This window comes from Rhinichthys klamathensis, unplaced genomic scaffold, assembly GCF_029890125.1.
Source record: "Rhinichthys klamathensis goyatoka isolate OS25496 unplaced genomic scaffold, OSU_Roscu_1.1 h1tg000152l_1, whole genome shotgun sequence".
Classification (NCBI taxonomy): domain Eukaryota; kingdom Metazoa; phylum Chordata; class Actinopteri; order Cypriniformes; family Leuciscidae; genus Rhinichthys; species Rhinichthys klamathensis.
The window spans coordinates 1,251,753-1,279,400 of NW_026606687.1; the positions used below are offsets into that span (position 1 = coordinate 1,251,753).

At 41.5% G+C, this 27,648-nt stretch overlaps 1 protein-coding gene across 1 annotated transcript in view; it reads right to left on the minus strand.

Annotated features, from left to right (window-relative positions):
- The window catches only part of me1 (malic enzyme 1, NADP(+)-dependent, cytosolic), a 118,120-nt gene extending 96,056 nt beyond the window's left edge, over window positions 1–22,064 (minus strand). The window contains exon 1 of the mRNA XM_056258514.1: window positions 21,887–22,064. Within this exon, the coding sequence (XP_056114489.1) occupies window positions 21,887–22,015 (129 nt within the window). The 5' untranslated portion in view covers window positions 22,016–22,064. The remainder of the gene's footprint in view (window positions 1–21,886) is intronic.
- Between the last annotated feature and the right edge of the window lie 5,584 nt (window positions 22,065–27,648).

Sequence of the window (27,648 nt, forward strand, 5' to 3'; positions counted from 1 at the left end):
GCAGGGCGCAAAGATTTTCACAAAGCTGGATTTACGCAATGCGTACCATTTGGTGCGCATTAACCCTTTCACACGTAAGTTTAAAATATTCTAACTGACCCCCCAGCGTGAGTTTTTCAAGGCGACCGTTATTTAGAACCTGTCACTTTAATGTTTCCATGGTGACGCGTCATTTCTTGTCACGTGACACAGCGCAATCACAACACAGAGCTGAATGAGTGATGATCTGCTTTTATGTCTTTTTTCCTTTTCTATTCAAAATATTCACAAATGTATTAGCTACAGCATGAAACACTGATATTCCGATTGTCAAATATGTGCAAGTGGATGTGTTTTGTTGTTTAAACATATTTATAACGATCGCGTTAGTTGAGCTGTATGCACGATGGGCGGCGCCATGTTAGTTTGTTTCACAGTTCAGAGAATCGGACCTGTTGTTTCTCACGAAATACATGAAAGTAAGTGGCCGGTGAACTAGGAGAAGAATAGGGTAAAATGTAAAGCTACTTACACAATGTGTATCTGATATGAATAAAACGTTTTGTCTTATTATAATGGAAATGATTATTGTTGCCGTTTCCATAGACATCACATCAGTGTCTATTTTACTAATTCAAAATCACTGTTTTGCTAGTACTTATGTGTATTTAAATGTCTGAAACCTAAAATAAACATTATGTGGTTTAAAATACTCAATAGTTGTGATATATGACAGCACTGAGTGCGTCCGTCTCTGGCTCAGCGCCAGCCAACGCGCGAAAGCACGTTTGAATTTAGCAGTTGATCACGTGATGCACTGACCGTTCTAATCACACCGGTGTGATCGTACGCTCCAGGGACCAGCCAAGACTGATCACACCGGTGTGATCGTACGCGTGAAAGGGTTAAGGAGGGAGACGAGTGGAAAACTGCGTTTAACACTCCACTTGGGCACTTCGAGTATCGGGTTTTACCGTTCGGGTTGGTCAACGCTCCCGCCGTGTTCCAAGCTCTGGTGAATGATGTTTTGAGAGATATGCTCAATATATTTGTTTTCGTTTACTTGGATGATATTTTGATTTTCTCCCCTTCTCTCCAGGTGCACGTCCAGCACGTTCGTCGGGTTCTCCAACGGCTTCTAGAGAATCGTCTGTTTGTAAAAGCAGAGAAGTGCATGTTTCACGCCCAGTCTGTCACGTTTCTCGGTTCTGTCATTTCGGCGGAGGGGATCAGCATGGACCCTACTAAGGTGCAGGCTGTTACCGGGTGGCCGGTGCCTGACTCTCGCGTCGCTCTTCAGCGTTTTCTGGGGTTTGCGAATTTTTACAGACGGTTTATCCGCAATTTTAGTCAGGTAGCCGCGCCTCTAACCGCACTCACCTCCGTTAAGTCTCGTTTTGAGTGGTCTCGGGCTGCCCAGACAGCCTTTGATCATCTCAAGTCTTTGTTTACTTCCGCTCCCATTCTCACTACTCCTGATACCTCCAACCAATTCATCGTCGAAGTGGACGCGTCAGAGGTGGGCGTCGGGGCCATCCTCTCCCAACGCCTTTCCACTGACGGCAAGGTTCATCCGTGCGCTTATTTTTCTCACCGCCTTACACCGTCTGAACGCAATTACGACGTGGGTAACCGCGAACTGTTGGCCATTCGTTTAGCGTTGGGCGAGTGGCGTCACTGGCTAGAGGGCTCCTCCGTTCCATTCATAGTCTGGACCGACCACAGAAATCTCGAGTACATCCGATCTGCTAAGCGTCTTAACGCTCGTCAGGCTCGTTGGGCGTTATTTTTTGGTCGTTTCAATTTTACCATTTCTTATCGCCCCGGTTCGAAGAATCTCAAGCCCGACGCGCTTTCTCGCCAGTTCGCTTCCCCCAAGGAGGTCCCTGTCAAGGAAGAGATCCTTCCTCAGGGATGCGTCCTCGGTGCTTCCATCTGGGGAATCGAACGACTAGTCAAACGAGCTCTTTCCCTTGTCACCGTTCCTCGTCAGTGTCCTAGGAATTTGTTGTTTGTTCCTGTCGCTGCGCGCTCTGCCGTCCTGCAATGGGGGCATTCCTCTAAGCTGTTCGCTCATCCCGGAGTAAGAGGAACTCTTGCTGCTATCCGCCAAAGATTTTGGTGGCCCACCCGCGAACGTGATATCCGCCGGTTCGTTGCGTCTTGCTCTGTCTGTGCTCAGACCAAACCCAGTAATTCACCGCCCGCTGGACTTCTCCGGCCGCTTCCTATTCCGTCCCGTCCGTGGTCTCATATCGCGCTCGATTTTATAACAGGACTTCCCTCCTCGGGGGGAAATACTGTTATCCTCACGGTCGTTGACAGGTTTTCCAAAGCCGCTCATTTTATCCCTCTTCCTAAGCTCCCCTCCGCCAAAGAGACTGCACAGACTGTCGTCGATCATGTCTTCAAGATTCACGGTCTCCCCTCAGATATCGTTTCTGACAGGGGACCCCAGTTCACTTCTCAATTCTGGAAAGAATTTTGTCGACTAATCGGTGCGTCCCCTAGTCTCTCTTCCGGTTTTCACCCGCAAACGAATGGTCAGGCCGAGCGCGCTAATCAGATTGTTGGACGCATTCTGCGCAGTCTTGCGTTCCGCAACCCCGCGTCTTGGACTGAACAGCTTCCTTGGGCTGAGTACGCGCACAATTCTGCTCCGTCCTCCGCCACCGGCCTGTCTCCTTTCCATTGCTGTCTTGGGTATCAACCGCCGCTTTTTCCGTCCCAAGACTCTGATTCTAGTGTCCCGTCGGCCAAGGCTTTTATTTGCCGCTGTAGACGCACATGGAGAAGGGTGAGATCAGCGTTATGTCATTCTCGTTCCCTCACTCGTCGGGCTGCTAATAAACACCGCGTTAAGAGTCCTAGGTATACTTGTGGTCAGAGGGTGTGGCTCTCCACCCTTAACCTCCCGTTACAGTCCGTTTCTCGCAAATTGGCCCCCAAATTCATTGGACCTTTTCGTATTTCTAAGGTCATGAGCCCTGTCACTATCAGGCTTAAACTTCCTCCCAATCTCCGACGTATTCATCCAGTCTTTCACGTGTCTTGCGTAAAACCTGTCATACGCGCCCCGACCCGTCCTGCACCTCATCCCATTCGCGTTGAGGGTTCTCCCGTCTATAGAGTTCGCAGGTTATTGGATGTCCGTCCTCGAGGCCGCGGTCATCAATTTCTGGTCGATTGGGAGGGATACGGTCCTGAGGAGAGAAGCTGGATTCCCTCCCGGGACGTCCTGGACCGCTCGCTCATTGATGACTTCTACCGCTCCCGTCAGGCTCCATCCTCGGGAGCGCCTGGTGGCGCTCGTTGAGGAAGGGGTACTGTCATGATCCTGGTATTCTCCTTCCTTTCTCTGTCTCCCTCTTCTGGTCACACACGCTATTTTCTTTCATTCATTCATTCACTCACACATACACACACACACACACTCTGTGCAGACACACCCATTTACTATTACTCTCTTCATTCTCTGCCAGCCCTCTTCAATTATCGCTATTGCATTCTTCCTCTTTTCACCTGCTACCTCTTTACCTCTGATTAGTCTTCCTACTTCTTGATCCTTTTTCCACCTCTCCTTTGCCAGATTATTATCTATGATTGCGTACGAGTCTGACTGTTACCTGATTATCCTGCCCTGTCCTGTCTTGTTTGGTGAGTCCTGTTCTGCAGGCTTCCCTGATTGTTTGTTCGCTAAAGCTATTATCTGCCCAGTTACCCTGCTACTGAAGACTAGAGACGGGTTCCTTACCTGAGTCCCTACCGCTGCTGTTGTGGCTCTGCTTTTCTCCTGTGTTGCCACTCCGGGACCCGCCAGCCCTGTCCAGGGTTACATCTCTATTGTTTGCAGCATTTAATGAGAGACTTTCTGTTGCTAGCCCTACGAGGCGCATTCCTTTGTTATATTAAAGACATTGTTAATCTGCCATCGCTCTTGGGTCCTTCCTTCAGACACCTCTGACAGTACCCGGTCGTCATAGCGACGCCTTTCGTTCCTCGTTGCCCCATCAAGCTCTCGCTGGATCCTCTCTTCGGCAACCAAACAAAGGAATGTCTGCACCTCCTCGTTTGACCACGGCGTATTCTTCCGAGTTGCCATAATAATAGTAGTAAGTTAAGTAACTATCTCTGGCCAAACTATTTAAAAATGGCAGAATAACTATAAACCCTTGTGTTTATAGTATGTATTATATTTAATTTTCAACCATTTCACCCATAAATTCATTGGTTCGCAATGTCCAAACTGTTCGAGATATCAAAAATCCGCTTGCAATTTGGCACTTTCAATGTCTTGGCTTCATGCTGATCGAGCTTTGTGATCATCAGATGAATCCCCTTGGGGGAGTATATATCATTTTCCAGACATACGTTTTTAAAATAACCCATAATAGCCGACTTCCTGTTGGGCTGGCGTATGACTTAAGAGTGCAAAAGTTGTTTGGCCCGATAAGATCTATAAGTGTATGAAGTTTCATTACTGAGATTCAAGATTCAAAGGTTTTTATTTGTCACATACTCATACAAGATGTGCAGTGAAATGTTTTTGTGACGTACTGTACTTCTGTGCTCAATTGAAGTAGAAAATAAAAATACTATAAAAACACAATAGATACAATACAATAAAGTTATAGCTGAAGTTATAATTAAGTCACTATTAAATGATAATTAAATTATGCTTATGACTATTTTACATGTGCAATAGTAATGCAGTCAGTGTGCAATGGTTAGAAATAAAGATTCACATTTTATCTATAAATTAAAACTAGACAGGCAGATGTACAAATGTTAAAATTCAGTGACTGGGTTAAAAATGTTGAAAGTGTATTCGAAATTAAAAAGTGTTCAGAGTGCAGAGTTCAAGGCTCTGATTGCCGCAGGGAAAAAACTGTTCCTCATCCTCTCTGTACGTGTTTTATGGCAGCGCAGACGTCTACCTGACCTGAGGGTTACGAACAGTTTATTGCAAGGGTGATGGGGGTCCTTGATAATCCTTCTGGCCCTGTTAGTACAGCGTGTGGTGTATAAGTCATGCAGAGGAGGGAGTATGATGCCCATGGTCCGCTCAGCGGTCCTCACCACCCTCTGCAGAGCTCGCCGGTCCCGACAGGAGCTGTTACCGTACCAGACAGATATGGCTCCAGTCAGTATGCTCTGTACAGCAGCATAGTAAAAGGAAATCAGGATCCGTTGGGAGACCCTGAATCTCCTGAGCTGTCTGAGGTGATAAAGGCACTGTCTTGCCTTCTTCACCACAGTATCCGTGTGTACAGTCCATGATAAATCTTCGGAAATGTGCACTCCAAGGTATTTAAAACTGCTCACCCTCTCCACTGGTGTCCCATCTATCAGAAGAGGGGTGTAGGTCCTGCGACGTTGTGGGCAGAAGTCCACCACCATCTCCTTGGTCTTCTCCGCATTTAGCAGTAGGCTGTTGTCCTTGCACCACATTGTCAGGTCTGACACCTCATGTAGATAGGCCCGCTCGTCGTTGTTAGTGATCGGGCCCACCACAACCGTGTCGTCCGCAAATTTCACGATGGTGTTGGAGTTATGCCTGGCGGCACAGTCGTGGGTATACAGAGAGTACAGCAAAGGACTCAGCACGCAGCCCTGAGGGACACCAGTGTTGATGACGAGGGGGTGTGATGTGTGCCCTCCTGCTCTGACAACCTGAGGCCTGGCAGTTAGGAAGTCCAGGATCCAGGCACACATTGATTGATTCAAACCCAGGTCATACAACTTAGTGGCCAGCCTGCTGGGGACTACAGTATTGAAAGCTGAACTGTAGTCTACAAACAGCAGTCTGACATAGCCCCCTCCTGCGATGTCAAGGTGGGAGAGGGTGGCGTGCATGACCTGGGAGATGGCGTCGTCTGTGGATCTGTTGGAGCGATAGGTGAACTGCAATGGATCTATGGTGCTTTGAAGAGAGGAGCAGATGTAATTCTTTATCAACCTCTCAAAGCACTTCATGACCACCGAGGTCAGTGCTACTGGACGGTAGTCGTTCATACCAGCTGGGGAGGCGTTCTTGGGCACAGGGATGATGGTGGACATCTTGAAGCATGTGGGGACTGTGGATTGTGCAAGAGAGAGATTGAATATGGAAGTGAACACTGGAGCCAGAAGGTCAGCGCAGGTCCTTATGACTCGTCCTGAAATCCTATCCGGACCTGCCGCCTTCCTGGTGTTTACCTTTTTCAGCTCCCTTCTCACGTCGTGCTCAGAAAAAACGGGGCTGAGTGCTGCCTCACTTGTAGAACTCCATCTAATCTGCATTAATCAGGCCCATGTTCACATTGCCAGCGTTAGTATTGCTAGATTCGAAACGTGCATAAAAGGAGTTCAGTTCGTTCACCAGCGTCACGTCTGCACTCACCATGCGGGGGACCCCTTTATAGTCCGTGATCTCATGTAATCCCTGCCATATGCTTCGTGTGTCCTTTTCCTGGAATTTTGCTTCCATCTTGTCCCTGTAGCGCCGCTTAGCATCCGCTATGTCCCGCCTCAATTTGTAACATGCAGCCTTATATTCCGTCATATCACCCGACAGCAGTCCAGCATTGTAAGTGATGGTGCGTTCTTTCAGTGCAGCACGGATGGATCTGTCGACCCACGGTTTTTGATTCGGAAAAGACTTCACCATCGCCGTGGGTACAACATCATCCATCAGTGTGGCCACAAAGCTCATAACTACATCCGTAAACACACTGACATCATTGTCTGCGCTCTCCCGGAACATTTCCCAGTCCACGTCACTCAATGCGTCGCGTAGCGTCTCCTCTGATTCGGCTGTCCAGCGTCTGACCTCTCGCGTCACTACCGGCTCTCGCATCATTCTCTGTTTATAATCCGGGATTAAAAAAATGGCGTTATGATCCGATTTCCCGAAAGCTGGGATAGGAATGGATTTATACCCTTTTTTAAAGGGTGTATAGCAGTGATCTAGTGTCTTGTCATTCCTAGTGGGAAAGTTGATATGTTGGAAGAAATTAGGCAGAACTTTTTTAAGATTTGCCTTATTAAAGTCCCCTGCCACGATAAGTGCAGCTTCCGGGTGTCTGGTCTGTGGTCCAATTGTCACGTCGTGTAACACTGACAAAGCCTTGTCGGTGTCTGCTTGTGGTGGAATGTATACTGCCGTGGAAATAACTGAGGTGAACTCACGAGGAAGAAAAAAAGGGCGACACATAATCGTCAGATGTTCCAAGTGGGGCGAACAGGAACTCGAAAGGATTTTGATCTCCTTTGGGCTACACCAGTTGTTGTTTATCATGAAACAGACTCCTCCACCTCTTGTTTTACCGGACTCTTCTGTTCGGTCCATGCGGAAGACAGAAAAGTGCTCAGCTGGAGTAACCACTGTGTCCGGTACGAGGGAAGATAGCCATGTTTCCGACAGACAAAGAATGTTACAGTCCCTTATGTCCCGTTGGTACGTTATCCTAGCTCTGAAGTCGTCCAACTTATTTTCTTAAGATTGGACGTTTGCGAGCAGGATACTGGGCAAAGGTGGTCGATGGGCCGGAGACCGTAGCCTGTTCCGTATACCCCCTCGACGACCTCTGTGCTTCCTTTTTCGCCTCCATCGGGTCTCGCCGCTATTGTTGTTAGGATTGTTGTTGTTGCTGTCCTCATCCCTCCGTATTTCCACAGGCCACGACAGAGAGTCGGATAAAAGGTCAGTAAAACTGTTTGTTTGCAGTATTCTGATGCAGCAAAGTGCTTCTCGGTCGTATTGTAACATTCCAACTATTGTAACTACAATAGTTTTACAACTATTGTAAAACAACAACGAAAAAAACTGTAGGTGAAAAGGGGTGCGCTACAGAGCCCCTCAAATACAACCATATAAAAGGGTGTGCCACAGAGCCCCAGACTTTGGGACATGTTCTAGTCTTCATTAATTTGACTCTTGATTGCTGACGTAGTGACTGTTGAACCTCATTACTACACAGGATCAGCATCGCTCCTCTGGGGCTATATTGTGCCGGGAACTTAATTTGACACCATTCCTTCATTCACATCCTCCTTACATCTAGTAAAGTCATTCACTTGCCCACCAGGGTGGCCATCCATGTGAAAAACTGCACATCTTTAAGAAAACAAAAGACAAAAAGGAGGTAAAAGCCTAAAAAGTCCTTCTCTTTGAGCAAAGACTGTGACCACTCTCCCCATTCCCCATGGGAAGTCAGAGCATTAAAGGCAAGCAAGCAGAAATTTCAGAGCAGATTTAAAATCCCATGAGCCCTTCAAAAAGAGATTACTCTCACCAATTCCTCACAAAACATTCGGTAGGTAATAAATGTAATCTGGTAAGAACTGGATTCATTTACTGTAAGTTGCTGTTTATGTTGTTTTACATATTGGATCATTACCATCACAGTTCTCCTTTAATTTTAACTGCTTTAGTGCATGAGAATATGTAGGCCTAAAAGATTGATTATGTCAAAGCTACTGGCATTAATATGACTGTTCTGTAAAGCCTTGATAAGTGTAATAAGTTGGTTGACCTTCAATTGTCAAAATATTCCAGAGCATATATGCTATCATTAGAGCTGTCCATCACTTTATCGCATTAGGTCTGGCATAATTTATTTAGCCTTATTATTTAAATCATGACAGATAGATACAATGTCAAACGATTTGGATTTAAAATCTAATTTGACAACAAAAGGAAAAACCTTGTTCAAAATCAATAAATAAGATTAAGATAAAGTCTAGTAAACATTTTTACCTATTTTTAGCTGAACATTTGCACATGAAAAAGCCCAGATATGACAAACTATTTGCTATTGTGGTCGCCAAAACAATGATTGATATCCGATGTTTATTTGCCAAAAAATAGTCAAAATGTGTTTATGTTCAAACGCATAGTATAAACATGATTAAATTTACCTCCTGTACATAATTATGATGGTAAAAATGTATTCTAATATCACAGACTAAAGGTGATGATACACAGGGCAACTCTTTGAGCAGTGTGCTGGGCATCATTTAGATCGGTCGTGGGCCCTGTGTCTCATCTGGTTGCCTGTTGACGCCGACATTGCCCAGCAACATTGCTCAAAAAGTTGCCCTGTGTATCATCACCTTAAGTTTCCAAGCTAAATTACACTAATGAATTACATCATGTCTCAGTTAGAAATACTGTTCTGCTGAAACACTGTCTGGAACCTTATAATTTGTCAAAGAGAAAAATGTGAAGGACAAATGAGCAGGGAGATTGCGATCAGAAGGCTGTTTTGTGCATGCATGCTTGTGTGTGTATGTGTGTAGAGGAGTTGGATAAGGGTGACTGGCACTTAATCTCTCTGTGAACAGTAGAGCACTTTCCTAATTTAACCACTTCGCTCACATCTAGTGCTGGAATGCTTTACTGCTACACTGTGGGTGGTCAGTCTCCTCTCCTATATGCACCTGGGCACACCTGGGTTGTCATACATACACACACTACTGGAGCCCACCTAGAAAGAGGTGACCGACATCCGCACCTGACCCTCCCTGAGAGCTTAGATGCTCTCCGTCCAGACAAAACGAAGTCTGTTCCATCAACCTTTCATTAGCATACTGACTCAACACACACATTTATAAGAATCTCAGCTGCATGTATAGACACTGTCCTTACCTTCTGTAATGTCCACAGTTCCTTAGGTTACCAGCATCTTTCAAATGCCTCACTTCCTCAATATAAAGGCTAAATTGCTATCTGCCTGTCAGGTAAATTCCTCCATAAACTGTCCATTCAAATAGGTCCATTTGTCTGAATCATGGGAGACTGATGTGTTTGCCTTTTGATTTTGTTTAGACAGAAGATGTCAATTATCTTAAAGGTGCTCTATGTAACTTTTCTACTAAAATGAATCCTTTTTTTATTGCCTGTGTGTGAAGAGGTTGTAATCACACATTAAAATGATCCACTTGTCGAGTTTTGCTATTACCTCTGAAGGCCAGTATTCCTATTCCTATGTGAAGTCTCCGGGTCGGATTTACCGCGAAATCCAACGGATGTGACGTGCATGCGCGCTCCCGAGCCTCTCTCCTAGACGGTCAGGGAGTTACGTCCGGTTAAAGGCGCAAGTTTTTCGGCTTATATCTCAGTCAATCTTTGATCAATATTCCCAAGACTCTAATCGTTCGTAGTGCTGGACGGGGCCTTTCGAACGAGCCCACCCCCAAGGTCCAACTCGCCCGGCTGCCCGAGTTATAGCCGTTCGAATTCGGGGGTCCCAGCGAACGGCGATCCGGTAGGGGGCATCCCCGAGGCCCGCCACTCTAGCGTTCGGGCAAGGATTCCCCTGGGACCTCCTCCCCGAATTTGAGCTCTCTGGGTCTTTGCGTTCCAGAGATACGAGCGATTTTCTTCTGAGATCGTGACGTCACCGGCGTTCGCAATTTTGCAGCGCGCCCGATGGTTTTCTGCTAATATCTCAGCGAAAACACCACCAAAAACTATGGAACTTATATGGTTCTTTTCAGCTCGACTAGATGGTCCCAACGAGCTCGGTGCTCGCCGAATCCGTCAAGTATTCGCCAAGATATTTGCGTAATAGACGGTATTATCTATGAGTTCGAGCACGAGCGCTCTTGTAAAATTTGGTTGCAATCTGAAACATCACCACTAGAGGCCGCTAAAAGTTACATAGAGCACCTTTAAAGATACAATATGTACTTTTTTTCGCCGCTAGGGGTCGCTAACCTCTTACAATAACAAAGGCGTAGGTTGATGTCGCAAAATTCCAGTTGAATTATGGAACTTGTCACCAAGCTTATGGATCTAAAAATGCTTATGGATGAGTGAATACATTGATGTTTTTAACATGACTGTGGTATGCATAGTGTGGTATGAAGCAGGGCGCGATTGCTAATGAGAGACAGATATCAGCGCCACACGCAAGTCCCGTGGATATAAAGGAGTGAGGACATTTAATTCTACCGAACTACACGCAAGTGCTGAATTACTCACACAGGTCAGTTTATTTGACGAATGAAGCTTGTGAGGGAACGCAGCGCTGTTTCACTTGGTCTACACTATCACACTAAACTACATTTGAGTGTGTTGAAAGTTATACTGTTATTATGTTTGTTGGCTGTATGAGATTAGCAGTAAGCTAGATCAACATTTGAATAACATACAGATCATATTCTAACATTTCATCATGATAAACTATATAAAATTAATTCGTTTTATGTACATTTGCTCAACTGTCTAATAAAGTACATGTAAGAGCTCTGTCAAGTCGAAGTTAGTCGCAGACGTGGAGCTCTCGGCACCTCGAAAACGCCACGCTGATATTGATCCTCGTTTTAGTTCTCCTTTTTTCCCCAGTCTGCTTGCCATGGTCCATAATGTTTAAACGAAACAACAACAATAGCGTGAACATGCAGCTAGAAGTAACGCTGTTGTCCGCGTCTGTCGCCATGGTTACTATGCTTGTACTGCATGAGCGGAAACCAGGGATAACGTGGATATTACGACAGTGACAGGCGACAAGTGAAAATTCCGGGACAGACAATTATTTAAAATTGGAATTTCTCTGAAATCAAAAATCTTTGGGAACTTTTGGGATATTGTAAGTACACAACTGCAGGAAATATATCACACTGTGCAAGTGATTTTTGGATATTTTATTACAAAATGCTTACATATTGTACCTTAATTGATCTCAAATGATTTTGCCATTTTGACAAACATCAGAAAATTATGAACCAAGAGAAGACTGTTTAGAAACATTCAACATTGTTAAAGAGTATCTGTTGTTGTTTTCCACTTGCTACACAAGCTGTGCCATGACAAGGACACTTCACCTCACATCCAATAATGAAACCTCAATGTACCAGACACCAATGACAGTAATAAATAAAGCCAAACAGACATCCTGCAGAAGCTGGTCTAAGCAAACTGACAAAGCAGGGCAGTGACAATGTTAAGAAACCGTTGGCTACACTTTGCAAGAGCTTTTTCCTGACAGGAAAAGTAAACATGATGCTTCACAGGGGCGGATCTACCGGGGTGGCATAGGGTGGCAAATGCCACCCTAAAAGAAAGCCTTGCCACCCCTGCTGCCACCCCAGTTGGCAGCAATGAATTAAAAGTTATGGCCAATTTGACAATTTACGAGTGCGAATCTCCCATGTCCGACTGCAGTGAATTCGCTACGTGCACAATATGACGACCGTTGACGTTCGTACTTTAGTGTGTGAGCAAATACTTCCGGCGAAAACTTCCAGTGATCTGACCGCGAGAGCGGGAGACAGCGAGAGCAAGAGACAACAGCGACCGATTTCCATTACCAGAGAGATAAGTTTTCAACCCGACCAAATTTTTAAATGCATATCATTTTCAGTGTATTTCACCTGTGCGTTTCTATGCTTTATATTACTGCATTTATTTTGTGCAAGTGAGATGAGTAAAGCACATCTGTTTCATATATCATTATCTGTCTGGTGTTTATAAGCGGTAGCCTACAGTATTCCACAGTAAAACGCTCAAGTTGGGTGCTCAACAAAATAATATATATAAAAAAGGGAAAAAAGGTCCGCACACCTTGGCTCCAACAGTTAAACGCACCCCTGCCTTTATACTCACACAGGGCTGGACTGGCCATAATATTATAACTATTATTATATAGTAGTGTAATGTAGACAAACACTATATCACAACTAAAAGAGTTTTGAGTTTTTCTTTGTTCAATTTGCACACTGAATATGGGTTGGAGCTCTTTATTTTGAACTCTCAAAGTCCACCAGATTGATGAATTTAACATTAAAAAGCACAAAATTGTCTTACGGGGGAGCATGCCCCCGAATCCCCCTAGAGGGACAGAGGTGCACTCACCGCAGATTTCCCAAAATCCTGTGGGAAAAAACGCTATTGCTATACCAATGCAGCTTATAGCTTGTTTTAGCATTCATCACTGTGGAGTGGGCCTATAAATCAACTTAGTAGTTATTTCATCTGTTAACTCTTACTCACTCCTATTCACTTATGACATTAGTGGTTTTTATAGGAGTTGGTATACATATTCAAGGGAGTGCAAAGTTCAGTTGTGTTTATGATCATATGTAGTGGGCCAGTCTGGGCCAAAATGCCCCGGCCGATTTTTTGTCCCAGTCCAGCCCTGTACTCACAGGTGACCCCAAACCCCCCCACAAAAAAAGATACAAATAATGCCCTTTTGTAGTGTGTATACATACGATTTCTCATCAAACTGTGTTGACTGATTAAATTTAGTATATATATACGTCTGCCATGTTGCCACCCCTCAAAAATTCCTGCCCCCCTCTTGCCACCCCATAAATATTTTTCTAGATCCGCCCCTGATGCTTCATTAAACGGTCTTCCATATGGCATGATGCTGTTCAAAAAATCATGTTTCAGAGATACAGATACAGTATTCTGTGAGTTACAGCACAATTCATTTAAAAAGTGGAAATATAACATGACAGAAGCTCATGTTATCTTGGATCCTCAACGCCCTGCAAATATTTCTAGAGCTTACAGGGTAGAAGTGAAACTAATTAAAATGTCTGAGATGCCAACCAAACATCTGTTAGTTTTAATGCCAGAAACAAACCCATTCGTTTCTGGCATGAAACATTTTAAAATCAGGTCTCATGGTGGTTCAGCATAAAGTAGGTATTTCTTCCATTAACATTTACTTTATGCACCCTTCTGCATCTGAAGAAAAAACATTAGCACTCAAATGAAGCACCTGCATTTTCTTTTGTCATATTGGAAGAAAGCATCTGGCAAGGGGGAGATTAAAATGTAATGGTTTCTGCCAACTATTCCAACTCGGTGGAATTAAATTGAATGCAATGAAAACTTGGATTAAAGTGTAACATAATATCGCTGTCTATGTTATGTGGGGGAAGGTGAACCCAAGCGCAGACAGCAGATGCAATGAACACAGGATTTATTGATACAAAAAACAGGAAAACAAAACCCACGAGGGGGCAAAACAAGACAGGACTATGAAGACTAACTAGACTGAGACAGATAACTTTAAGAACACAAATAACCTTTACAGGCAATAGCGCAACAGGACTAAAACTCTTGACAAGATACTCACAAACTCTGACCAAGGATTAACACTCAGGTAACAATCACAATGAACCGACAAAAGACAGCAGATACAAGAGGATTAAATAGGGAACACTAATGACGAGGACAGGTGAAACTGACTAGACAATAATCACGACGAGGATAACAAGGGGGCAACGAGACGAGACAACGCAAGCACATGGCCCAAACAAATGGCCATGTGCTGCACATGAAACATGGGTCTGCCATGATCCTGCCACAAGACCAGTGAAATCAAAGACAAGATGGCAGAATCATGACAGTCTATATTTCTTTGACTAACTATTCAAAATATTACTACATTGGCTGGCAGTTGGCTGATAATTTTCTGGTATACAAAAGCAAATTAAGTATTTTTTTATTTTAGTATAGGGCTAAATTACATAACCATGGGTGGATGAAAATATAACACTTGAACATCCAACATGTATCTGTCTGTCTGAATGTAAATTCCTGATATAATAGCAAATAAAAACTAATTCATATTCTTCAAATATCAATGGCTAAGTAGACTTACATTTTATAAATTTAAATTGATTCATGCTTGCAGACAATGAAAGCGTGATAAATTGTGCAACCAAATATTAGTGATATACTTGTACTGACAAACAGATGCTATTTTATCTAGTTCATTAAAAAAAAGTCAAAATGTCAAAATCAAGCAAGATTCAAACCTTTCACGCTTAACATTCAAGGGGAAATGAGCATTCAATTTGAACCATGCAACTGCACTACCAAAATATGGTCTTTCTTTACTTTAAAGTGAAGAAATGAAAAGGCTCAGTGCTTGGTTACACTTGACAGCCTTTGACTTTTTGCTTATTTTATTTACCTCACCCATATTTGCTTTCATTTAAATGCAAAACTATACATCTTATGGAAAACCTCAACCCACTTTGAGATTAAACACACCACATATGTGACAGAACAAGACAAGCATGTGCGTCAGGGAGGCAGATGTAAGAAAGTAGGTTTAAAATAGGACACAATTGTCCAATTTAGATCATTCTTTCCACAACTGCAAAGAAGGTTGTTGTCATCAGAATGCTAAAGCCAACTGATGATTGCCAAGCAATCTAGAAAGATCAATAACAATGGGATCAATGCTCTGGTTAGCCCGGTTCACTTAGCCCCTGTTGGTAGATGCTGGAACTACATTACTGTACATGGCAGCCAAAAACATTTTTATTCTGTGGTCATCAGTTGTCCTGAACATTATAAAGCATGTAGCAACTGCAATTGAAATGAAAGAGAAAGCTAACAGATACATTTCCCAAAATAGCTCTTTCCCTGTAACAATAGCTCAGTGCCACTTTGAGGCAATTGGCACAAACAACAACCACAAGGGGGCCTTGAAGTCTCCAATGCTCAGCCCAGAAGGTGCCACATTTCCAACCGAGCTCTTGTTTTCCACAGCAAGTTGAATGGGCATCTGTTAGTCACCTGTGCTCCAAAAAGCACATTTCCCCTTGTGAAACAGGATCTCCGCTTGGATGCTAGGAGAGTTTTGTGCTGCGTTGTTTGCGTTTTCGGTTTCTGGCATGGCGTGAAGCCAGAGGCTAGTGCTGTTGGTCTCGATTCACACAGGCGGTCATTAATGAAAGATAAAGCAGAGACACAGAAGAGGTCTGTGGAGAGCAGGGCAGCTCCCTCTTTCTCTCCTTTGCTCCACAGAGACCTCTTTCTCCTCACTCTCGTCTCTTACTGTGCAAAGCTTCCCACAAACACAGGGATAATATCCTGCCTGCACCTCAGGCAGACACAGGGAAGGGCTGTTGAGAAGGGAGGAGGTCAGAGGGGATGCCGGGGAGGGGCGCTGCGTAAACTCCAGCTTGTGGACGTGAGGCCTTTACATTTTCAGTCCCACAGCATCAATTAGCATGTTGTCCTCTCTGCTTCTCTGCAGCTAAGAGTGAGGAAAAGTGAGAACACTCAAGCCCTGTGATCACCAGGCCCGTGGGAAGGCAACAATGCACCAATGGAGAACCACAGAGTACCGAGTGTACAGCCTCGCACAGCTCCTCTCAGGGGTCATTTCCTACCTTCTCACTTAATTTCCTTGTTTTGGTTCATGAGTTGTGAAGGATGGTTTTTCAGAAGGCTGCATGAAAGAGCAAATGTTTCACTCGATGTTGGACTTTATTTACAAGCGAGTATCGCTATCTAAGCATAAACTAAAACCCACCAGATGAATGACATATGCCATTGATTACACAAACATGAAGCTTAGCAATGTCCAACTGACACATCATAGTCAGAAAAATAACAGGGCACAAACAATGACGTAAGCACTTGTCCAAAGTACTGTGTGGTCAAACATTTGCATTGGTCTGATGGTACACTGCACTCCACCAAAGAAAAAAGTCATCAAAGAAGCGAGATAAAATCAATGCTTTGCTGTAGAAAGGGCTTTTTGTCTACGCACCTCATTTGGACTAATTTTAAGGTGCAGTGAGTTCTTAACTATTCTTCTGATGGTAACAATCCTCAAAATGTTATTATTCAAGTTATCTATCTATCTATCCATCTATCCTAATCAATGGTTTATCAAGCAAACGTCCATTTTTTATTAACTTTTCTAAATAAAAAATACTCAAAATGCGCATATCTTTATATTTCAGTTCATTTTAATTTTATTTCCTTATATTCAAATTCAAATAAATGTAATTCTGCATCCCGCATCCATTCTCAATTCAGCTCTTAATGGATCTTGACCCTGAATGACTTATTGTCCTTTAACACTTTAGCTGCTTGCTAATCACTGTGCTAATTATAATATATATATATATATTGCACACAGTCTTTTGTGCTGGAGGTTCATTCTTAAGTTTATGTAATCCTCTTTCCTTCCTTATAATGACAGCAGAGATTTCACATTTCACACAATTTTCCTGACTCCTTCAGCAAAGATAGAGCAAAATCCAAGGCCTCTCTTTTAATTAATCTCATTAAATTACGTCTCTGTCTATAAAACAAGACAAAAACACTGAATTGAGCTCATTAGAGTCAGAGACGTGGGTGGAACTGGAAAGCCACGTCATAAAAACATGAAAGAGTTAGAATTGCTCTCACACCCCGAAGCACCGCATGAGCTTTAAGTTGTGGCACCAGTCTAGCAACTTCCAGCACCACAGGCACAGGAGCCACATAAATGAGCCATTAATACAAGATTTTTTTGATACCAGGAAAAGGGAAACACTTTACTTCAAAATCATACTGTAAGCGATCATAAGTTAGTTTATCTAAATTGAATTAAGCAGGCTGAACAAAAATGCACATCAAAATCGACACTGTGCCCGCAACATGCCCCTGACCCACATGCCAACCATTAGTTTATTTTATTTTGCATTTTGAACTCAATATCTCAGGTATAAATATTTAACACCTCGCAGTAACAGAAACGCCTTTTCAGATTAACATGGTGTAAAAACACAGCCTATATTCTTGAAAAACAGCATCATGACCTATATAATGAGTGGGTCACTGAAAATGTCAATAACCAGTTCTGATTAAAGAGTGCCTTTGCGTCATTTATAGGTCTAAGAAAATGTTATTTTTTAGCTGGGGTCAACATAGCTGAAATGACTGTGAAATGAGTGTGCACTAAAAAAAAGACAACACAGACCTGTGATCTTCATACCTCAACCAACCCTATGCATTCATGTACATAAAGACACCTTTCAGAACTTTCTGGTAGTGTGCACCTGGTTTGAAAATATGACCTCATTCTGTGGCGTCCCTTGTGCAGATTAGAAGTCATTAACCTTAACGACAGGCAGCGTGCTGTGTTGTCATCAGTAGCCTACCTTACCTGTGGCAGAGTGCCAAAAGACGTGACGTTTGATCAGGCTATGGTCCTTCATTTCAGGACGGGAAACTGATGCAAAGGGTTCAAAAGGACGTAAAGTCCACCCTAATGAAAACAAAAGTGCGGAGTGCAGGCACACGCAGCAGAAGACTGGAAAAGTCCAAAGAGAAATGAACCAAAGGTCAGGGAAAGTGAGTTACAACTGAGGGTCAAACAGTGACAGATTAAAGGTGCTCTAAGCGATGTCACGCGTTTTTTAGGCCAAAACATTTTTTGTCACATACAGCAAACATCTCCTCACTATCCGCTGGCTGCCTGCCCCCTGAACACACTGTCAAGAAACGCGATCTCTGTAGACACCCCAGGCTCCACAAACAGCAACAAAAACAAACTGCGGCGACCGGCTCCCCGAAACATAACAAACTGTTCCAGCCAATGACCGACAAGAAGGGTTTGGGGGGGTTAGTGTGCGCGGATGAGGAGGAGGGAGGGTCTAGCTAGCCTCCGTTTTGTTTGACAATAGTTTGAATGTCAACAAGAAGTGACGTCACCCAGGATCGCTTAGAGAACCTTTAACTCTACTAAATATTAAGGCAAATAAATAAATAAAGTATTTATATAAAGTAGTATTATGCAAATTAGATTAAAAAAGTAAAGTTTTTAAAAGTAAATTGTACTCTAAAATTAACCAGGGATAAGAGCAAAGATGCTACTTAATGGGCTGTATAATGTACGAATTTTCATAGCCTATATTAATTGCTTTTTTATTGCCAATGTGTGAACAGCTTGTAACGAAACTTAAAAAACGAGCCCGTCCTCGACTTCCTGCCTGTACGCTGATTTCACGCAGCCGCCATTTTGAAATCGCTCCGGTGGGAAGAAAACCGGAAGTGTCGCTTTTAATCATAGGAGAGTCGCGAATGCGATGGCGTATTGTTGTGTTTAATGTAGAAATTAGTTATTCTAAAAATGTATAAACATTTCTTTCATACATTAGACTATATACAGTGAAATTAATTTATAAATAAAACATTTTTTTATATATATATAATTCAGAACGGAAAAAAAAAGAAGCAGGAACGAACTATATACATACCCTATATTGGATATTAACATCCAATAGTGTAAATCGCGGCAGCAGCTTCAGGTTGGTAGTCCAAGCATTGTTGTCTATCTGTACTTCCGGGGTTCTTCCCACCGGAGCCTCGCTTTCGATTTCAAAATGGCGGCAGCGTGAAATCAGCGTATAGGAAAGGACACGAGGAAAAATCTAAAGTATATGACGTTAACGCGCGCTCACCAGAGCCTCTTCCATCCAATAATAACACATTAAATAAAAGCTTATAAAATGCCAAAAGAGCCATAATGTAAAGTCAATTTGTCAAGCAAAGAAACGGGATTAACTATCTCACATAGTCAGATTTATTTAGTCTCTCAAATATACTTACAGTCTAATTTTAATTACGTTACCTCCTCTGTCGAAATGATGCCGGTGAATTGCAGAGCTCGTGCAAACTGACATCCAGGTCGCTATGATCAGATGCTTTCTTAACTGATACTTTCTCACTGCTGTCATTCTTTGTTGAGTTTATTTTGTTATTGAGAGAAAAGCGCGTAGAACATATTTACATATTCATCTAAACGTGGCTGTCAACGGCATGTGGATCTTCATTAACTGTATATCTCAGCAAACAAAAACATTCGCGTGAGGAAAGGGTCTTGAAACACGTTCAGTGGCTTGTCACGTGTGCACGAGTGCGAGCAGCACGAGCAATAATTTGCTGCAGTTCACTTAACAGCCACTGGTGTCGCTAATAAAAAAGGGTTTCTGATTTCTACAACTAGGCCATTTAAAGGTGCCCTATGTAAAAATTGAGGTAAAATTATCCAAAAAATGAGCTACACGCATCAAAAGAATGAGAAGAAATAAGTGCAATGATGTCATTAAAAAATTGACAAGTTATAGTGCTGCCGAGATATAAACCTAAATTAGCATGCTAAATTACTAGCGCCGGCCCGACTGGTGACGTAATACCAGTTTCGGCCATGGGAGGCGGTATGCGGGCAACATACATAACCACCAGCCAAACTGCAGTACACGAATAACTCGCACGGCTTGTGGGCCTACTTGAACCTGATGTCAATCGCGTCTATATGAGACCGGCCTTTATAATTTAGTGTTGAGATGTTGTTCATTGAGTCTCTAATCTCTAAAAATCTCCAAATGAACTGCGGTCTTACTATCGTGTCAATTGATTTAATTGATTTGATTAATATGCGCGAGGGAGAGAGAGAGCAGGAGGACTGCGCTCGTGTTGTTTGAAGACGTGAGAGTGCGCGCGCGCGGCCGGGGCGCTCTCTCTCTCTGCTCGTGATAAGCCCTGTCAAGCGCAGCAGTCATTATATTCTACATCACTCACCGATCAAAATAGGCTTTGGCGGGACAAAGCGGACGATTTGACGGTTTTAGAAGATTAACAACCCGAAACTAAAAAACACTAGAGTAGGCCAACTTTCTGGAGGTATACTGCCCCCATCTGGTATGGAATATGTGGAGTATGAATTTTTTTTTTTGGCAGACATTCCACATGGCACCTTTAAAGTGAAAAAATGTCCCCCATACTTCATAATCTTCAAATGTGTAGATTAAAAGTTAGCGACCTGTAGCTGAGAAAAATCTCTTTTCACTGTCTCAGAGGATTAAAATGAGATGAAAAATCATCTCTGAATGTAGAGAAAACATTTCAAATAATTAAAACGTAAATGTCAATCTACTAGGGAGCTAAATAATATAATCAGACAAAACATATATTCTAATGGAGCTTTTACTCTTACTGTGTTATGATATATTGTGCATTATTTATAAGAATTTGTTTTAAGGAAACAGCAAAACCTTTTTCAATTAATTAATTAATTTAAATTATTTGATTTATAGTATTTTACTATAATGGGTGATGCACTTTGTTTTGTTATTATGCCTGAATAAAAAAACAATGCTCTGAAAATAAATTCCAAGGGGCATACATTGATGTACCCCTTTAACTGTTTTCTTAATCAATTGGTAGGAGGTTTAGGAGGTTTGGACGTCATCACACTGAGTAAAGAGAAGAATCTAAACATCAACCCCACAAAAACATACATACCAATCGATTCCTCAAGGTCAGTAATGTTTACATTCAAGGTCAGAATGAAAAAAGTACAATGTTATTTCACTCACTAGAATTTTTTTTCTCAAGCATTTTTTTGTAGTGACCTGAAAGTGTTAATAAAAAAAGCCTGTAACATATACATAGGCTAAGTTACCACTGAACTAGTAGGTGGAAAGGCAGGGCTAAAACTTTATTTTACCAAATTACCTGTAATTATTGGAACACTGGAGAGCTACGCACTTCATGATCCAAAGAGTGAATGTTTTAACTACAATTTAAGAAATTGCATTAGAAAATGAGATTGTAGACCTGTTAATATAAACTTTTTTTTTTTTTTTTTAATTAACTCAAAAGATATCACTATCACAAGCAAACAAAGTAAATATTTTGCAGCATCATGGTCGCACCCAGTGCGAGTTCTTGAGGTGATGCTACAGCAACTGGTCAGGACCTTGGACAGAGGCTGCTTGTTGATCTTAACAAAAGATTATAAAAATAAGGTTATGGGTCTTATTCTTATTCTTTATCTTGTTTTATAGCGAAATGGGGCTTACTAATAGGATTCGTATACGGATTAAAACTGGTTAAATGTAGCCTGTTAAAAGAAAACTTCGTCCGCTGATCCTGAAGGTTGTACGTCACGGCCCACGTCAGTTCAAGAGCACCTGTAAACTAACGGACTTGCTTTAAAAACAAGCAGCAACCGCAAACAAAACAAGCGTGTGGCCCTTTAAGTCTAATTATAGTTCCTCTCGAAACTGATATCTACTGCCCTGCTGTCCTATTAGCAAACAGTCAACACAAAATGTTATTTAAAAAAAAATAAACGTCAAAAAGTTATTAAAACAACTATTTTTTTACCTTATTCAGGTGGGGGTTGCGTGTAACATCATACCCCCTCTTCTTGGTGTAAACAAAGGTCTTGGTTTGGTCTGCTGACTTCTGCATCTCCCACTCGACAGATTCCTGTTTGACTAAAGCGTGTGCCATGTTGCTTCCCCTTTAAATAGCGCTGAACTCAACAAGTGCACGCGCAGCATCACAGACAGGAAGACGTTACTCAGCGAGAGTGTCACACAGCGGTGGCGTGTTTGTCGTTATCGCCAAGCTATTAGTTGTAAAAGTCGATCATAGTCTGGCAAATCTTATCTGGGGCAGAACATTATAGGATTTACGTAATATTTTCACGCTTTGTTTCAAAGTAACTTTCCCATGGTTGGAAAAAGGAAAAATGAGACCGGGGCTAGTTGTCACAGTGTTTGTATTGCAGATTTGACTCAGTAGGCTACTTATACAAATGTGTATTTTCTCTAACAGTGGTTTTATATGTTGTTTAAAGTGCCTAGTTTAAAAAAGTATAATAATAAGAACAAAAAGAATTCTGGCATCCAAACTGAGAATTTTAATCTCATATTTTGCTATAGATTTTGGGTAACAAAATAAAACTATAGAATATAGTTCATAATTGATTACTTTACAGAAAAGCCTGTACAAGACAGGTTTAATTGTGACAATGCTCCCGAGGCCCACAAAACGTTGACATACATTATATTAACAATTTCTTTGACAATAACAAAAGTTGCCAAGTTTTTAACGTATGTGAGACTATATGCAGAAATTAAGCTAAAACCCAACCTGAGAAAAAAACTAGCCCTGGTTTATACTATACCTTACCACTTATTTCTGATATTTCATATAAATGTAATCTTAAACAATTTGTAGTATTGATTTTTTTTTTTTTATCTTAAAGAAAAAATACCAACAAACTGGTGTGTGGTGTGGTGTCAGGTGATGGCTAGCAAGGTTGCAAATTCACAACCCAGATTTCATTTCAAGTTGCTCTGAGTGAGGTAATATGGCTTTGGACAATGAAAAATGGCTGAGTAAGACACTGCAATAGTACGACTAAAAGGCTGATGCATATTGCACACAAAACTTTATTGTAGCTTTACCTGAATTATCCTCTCATCAGAATTTTTAATACAAAGCTTATTGTTCCCATATGGACCTTAGAACTATAGATTAAGATAGCGCATGTGTGTGTGTCTTTGTGCCACTGTGAGCATTACCTCACTCACCTTACATCGCACAAGGCCATTGAATTAGTTGAACTGTCTCATAATGATAAGAAGGATCATGTTTCACATATGAGCATGTCTGAGAGCAGTGTTCTGGCTGAACCCTGCCCTGTGTGTGTGTGTGTGTGTGTGTGTGTGTGTGTGTGTGTGTGTGTGTGTGTGTGTGTGTGTGTGTGTGTGTGTGTGTGTGTGTGTGTGTGTGTGTGTGTGTGTGTGTGTGTGTGTGTGTGTGTGTGTGTGCGCGTGTGTGCGCGTGCGTGCGTGCGTGCGTGCGTGTGTGCAAGTGTGCAAGATATCTGGTTCGTACAGTATGCTGGTATGCATTCTTACAGACTTAGTAGTTAGGGTCCTCTTACAGAGATGCTTGGTCACTGTGACTGCTTAGAAATGCCCAGGGCATTTGGCCCTGATCCAACTCTACATGCCAGGGGCAAAAATGTTTAAATTGCTTGTGCATACCATTACTGTTCCCATATGAACAAATATGTATATATGAGGAATGTGTCTACAGTGTTAATTAGCAGTGAATTTGAGCTCTTTTCTATATACACATAGAGCACAAGAGAAAGTAAAGAAAGATGGCGCAGCTTTAAGGAACTGGCTCATTAAAGAAGCTGACGGATATGCTGTGACCTTCAGACATTTCCCTGTATGTATGAAGTGTGACTCAAGGGCAGCTTGTTCAAGTGCATTCCTTTTAGCCCCAAGGCCTATGTCACTTTATCTTGGCTTTAAATGTGGGAGATAGTGGAGCTAAGAGCATTCAGAAGAAAAAAAAACGACAACAGAGACACAGTTATATCACAATGCATTTTAACTCACTATCTTTCTTCTTGATGCATTAAATGCACAGCAGTTTCATTCAGACTTCATGTCCTTCTTTACAATATCTGTTTTTTAACCCTGAAAAAAGCTAACTTTAACCCATTTTACCTTTACCTTGGTCAAAAATGTCATATTTTAAAAATAATATATTAACAAATATTACTAGAATATTTTTATTTTATTTATTTTATTTAAATATAATTATTTTATTATATAATGCAAGTATTAGAGAATAGAATAAAATAGAATATATAGAATAATGTTTAAATAGGATAAATGTGATATCAGGAGACTCTTCTCCCTATTAGTGACTGGTATGAGGTGATTAAACATGTCAGAAAATAAACTGAAAATGATTTACAAGAACAGGGAGCAAACCCGACTCCTGACAGTGCCAGGTTTGAGATTATGTCACTAAATAATCCCAGCTTGCAAAATAAATCAAATATTTATTCTACTAAAAATATTGTAATTGGCTGATTTTTTAGAGAAGCACAGCCCTTATAAATCAGATGACAGAAAGATAAACACTAGCTGTCCAAACACTATGTTGCAGAGAGTTATAAATGGAGCGATACATTGGGCAAGACTGTGATACTGAGGCTCAGATAAGAGCACAATGAGGCTCAGATAGGGGTACATTCAGTTCATTTTTCATTACACACATCAACAGGGCAAGATGATGAAGCTGATGACTGTAGAAAATGAATAATATCTTAATACATCTGCAGTTTTACGGAAATAAAAAAAAATGAATTCAGTAAATAAAGGAAGTTTATAGCCATTTAACAGACACTTGTTATCACTTGTAAGTGACTTGCAAATGCAATTTATTATTAGCCAAAAATATTTGCAATCCTATAAAAATAAAAATTCTGGCCAAAATATATTACAAATATTTGCCAAATCTACTTTGGAAATAGCACATGATATTTACTGATAATATATAAATGGCCAAAAAATATGAGGAAAATAAGTTAAACATATTGTAAATATATTTTAACATTTATATAGCAATATATTTTAGCCATTTTTGAATATTTTGAAATAAAAACATCTAAAAAAATATTTTTACTCATTTTTGCAGAATGAGTTACAAAATTCTAAATTCTAAGCTGAGAAATAAAATTAACAATATATAATTGAATTATGTTGAATGCTACTGAAACAAAAGGCAGTGTGTAAAATATACACAATATTAAAACGTTCTATAAAATATAAAAGGTTCTTTTATTAGTGAGCTCTGCTTTTGCTGAATTTCACTTTCTAGAAGGTTTTCGTTCACTGTTCCTTGCTAGTGGAATGATCTTCCCAACCAATATACGCCGAATCCCTGACAATATTCAAGAATCAGCTGAAAACTCATCTCTTCCATCAGCACTGCACTTTGCTGAGAGAAAAAAAATGCCCATGCTTTCTCTATTCCTTACTCTGTCTCTGTTCTAGAATTCTTCTAAATGATGTCTGAAACTTTGTATTGCACTTCTTTTGTTTATTACCTCTTTGAGATGAATCGCTTGTTGTAAGTCACTGGATAAAAGCATATGCTAAATGAATAAATGTAAATGTAATGAATTCTACCTTAATCATGCAGATCGCCTTACTATAATACTGGACAGCTTAACTAAGACATTCTTGCGAAACAAGACAACAGCCTTACACCACAAGCCGATTGTCAGCAAAAAGAAAAAAGCCTCAGTTTCCTATTTTTCTTTGTTTCTTACTTCTTCATGCATAAGGAATGGTTTTCCCCAAATTCCAGTTGTCAAGCTAGTATTGCTATTATTTGCGCTTTCAGAACAATATAGATAGTATTTAACATCAGGGGTAAACATGCAATTATCTGCACACTCTATGTTATCTGGTTCATAATAACAGGACTTGCTTCCGGCTGTGTATAATTATATTTGCAAAGGTGTTCAATTCAACGATAAGGTTTTGTGATTTCATACAGGAATAGCCTCCTATATGACACACTCTATTCCCAGATTTAGGCTGTTTGAGCCCTACAGGCCCTTAAATACAACACTGAGCTCTTCAATCTGAATCAAAGCCACAACACTGGCCAGAGATCAACAGGATGACGGAAATATCTATAGCCCCAGAAAAGACAGTGAATGATGTTCTTGATAAGAGAGGATTGCTGAACTTCCTCCCTAACCCTTGAAAACCAACACCTGGTGTTGCTGCAGCTGTGATGCATGATATTAACACACTTGCATACTGACATAGTGTGCAGCGAAACACCTAGATTTCCAGGAATGAGGAAATTATACTCCCTGTGCAGTGATATATACCTGCCAATGCAAACTGTATCAGTGGAGAGTTTCTCAATGAGAAGCCGCTGTGAGAGTAAGGGGATCCCTCTGCGCTGATACCGGAAATTGCACGGATAATTTGGGATAGGCTAGAAGTGCGAATGTGACACGGCTTATGTGCTAGAAAGTAATATTTTTATTTAGGAACAAAGTGAAAAGATTTAGCAGTTGGTGGTTTAGGGAGCAGCGAGAGAGTAATTGAATCAGAAGAGGTGGGAAATGGAAAGAACAAGGCTTTAAAATGCTATAAATCTGTCTTGCCATTTTTGCCTCGCTGTTCACTTAGGATAGGAATGAAACGATGCACAGTCGTTTATTTCTGCTTTAGGCAAATACGTCAACACAGTGTCTCAATGAAACACATTGTATGGTGTGGTGTTCCTAGAAGAAGATTCCACTGAGCTCCATCAAATGAGGGAAACGCTCAAACACATTAGTTCCACTAAGAGGGATTTTTGCTGATTTTAACCAGCACCATTCTTATATCCCATTAAAAACCTCAGCAGGGGTGAGCCGAGGGAACCACACATCTCAAATCTTAGTGAGTTTTTAGTGAACCGAGGGAACACACACAGACTCGTGAGCTCAACAGATGTCTGTGACAGAGAGAACAACAGAGAGTTCAAGACAGACTGTGGCATCAATTGTATAATCTGTTCTTTATAATCTTAACTGATAAAAGGGCCCTTATTGAGCAGGTGAGTTAAGATGGAGCAATAAACAGCAGTTCTGAATATGAATTCAAAAGCCCAAGTTTCATGATTCTTGACCAAAAGTTGTAAGTTAAAGGGAAATTAATTTTTGGTATGTTTTAGCTTACCTCAAGGGCATCCACGATGTAGGTGTCTTTGTTTCCGCAGTAGTTTCAATTTTGATATTTTTAGGTCGAACCGTGCTTGTCTGGCAGTCATATAATGCAGGTCTATGGTCACCACCTCAAAGAGCATGCACAGAGAAGTCCAAATTAAACATGATTTAATGACTCGTAAATGTAAGTACACATTGATGGCCTAAGCAGCCCAGTCTCACACCCAAGGCGTCAACTAACTGACGCTTTAGACCATGTTTGGCCATGCGTCAATATGCCGACACACAGGGTACCCCTTGAGCGCCAATATGAGACGCGCCTCCTAGTGGTCTAATCCTAACCCTACCCCAGCAACATGACATCATGACTTTGCGTAAACATACACGCCACTTTCAATTCAAGTGGCGTGTTATCTATACGCATTTTGAAATATCCGCGTGTATGTCCACGCCGAAATCTTTTGCGTGTATGTCTACGCCATTAAATGTCCGAGTGATTCCGCGTGTATGTCTACGCCGTTAAATGTCCGAGCGAAACGAAGCAAAATCTATATCTACATCTGTGGAGCGATATTTCTTTTCCTAGGATGGTAGG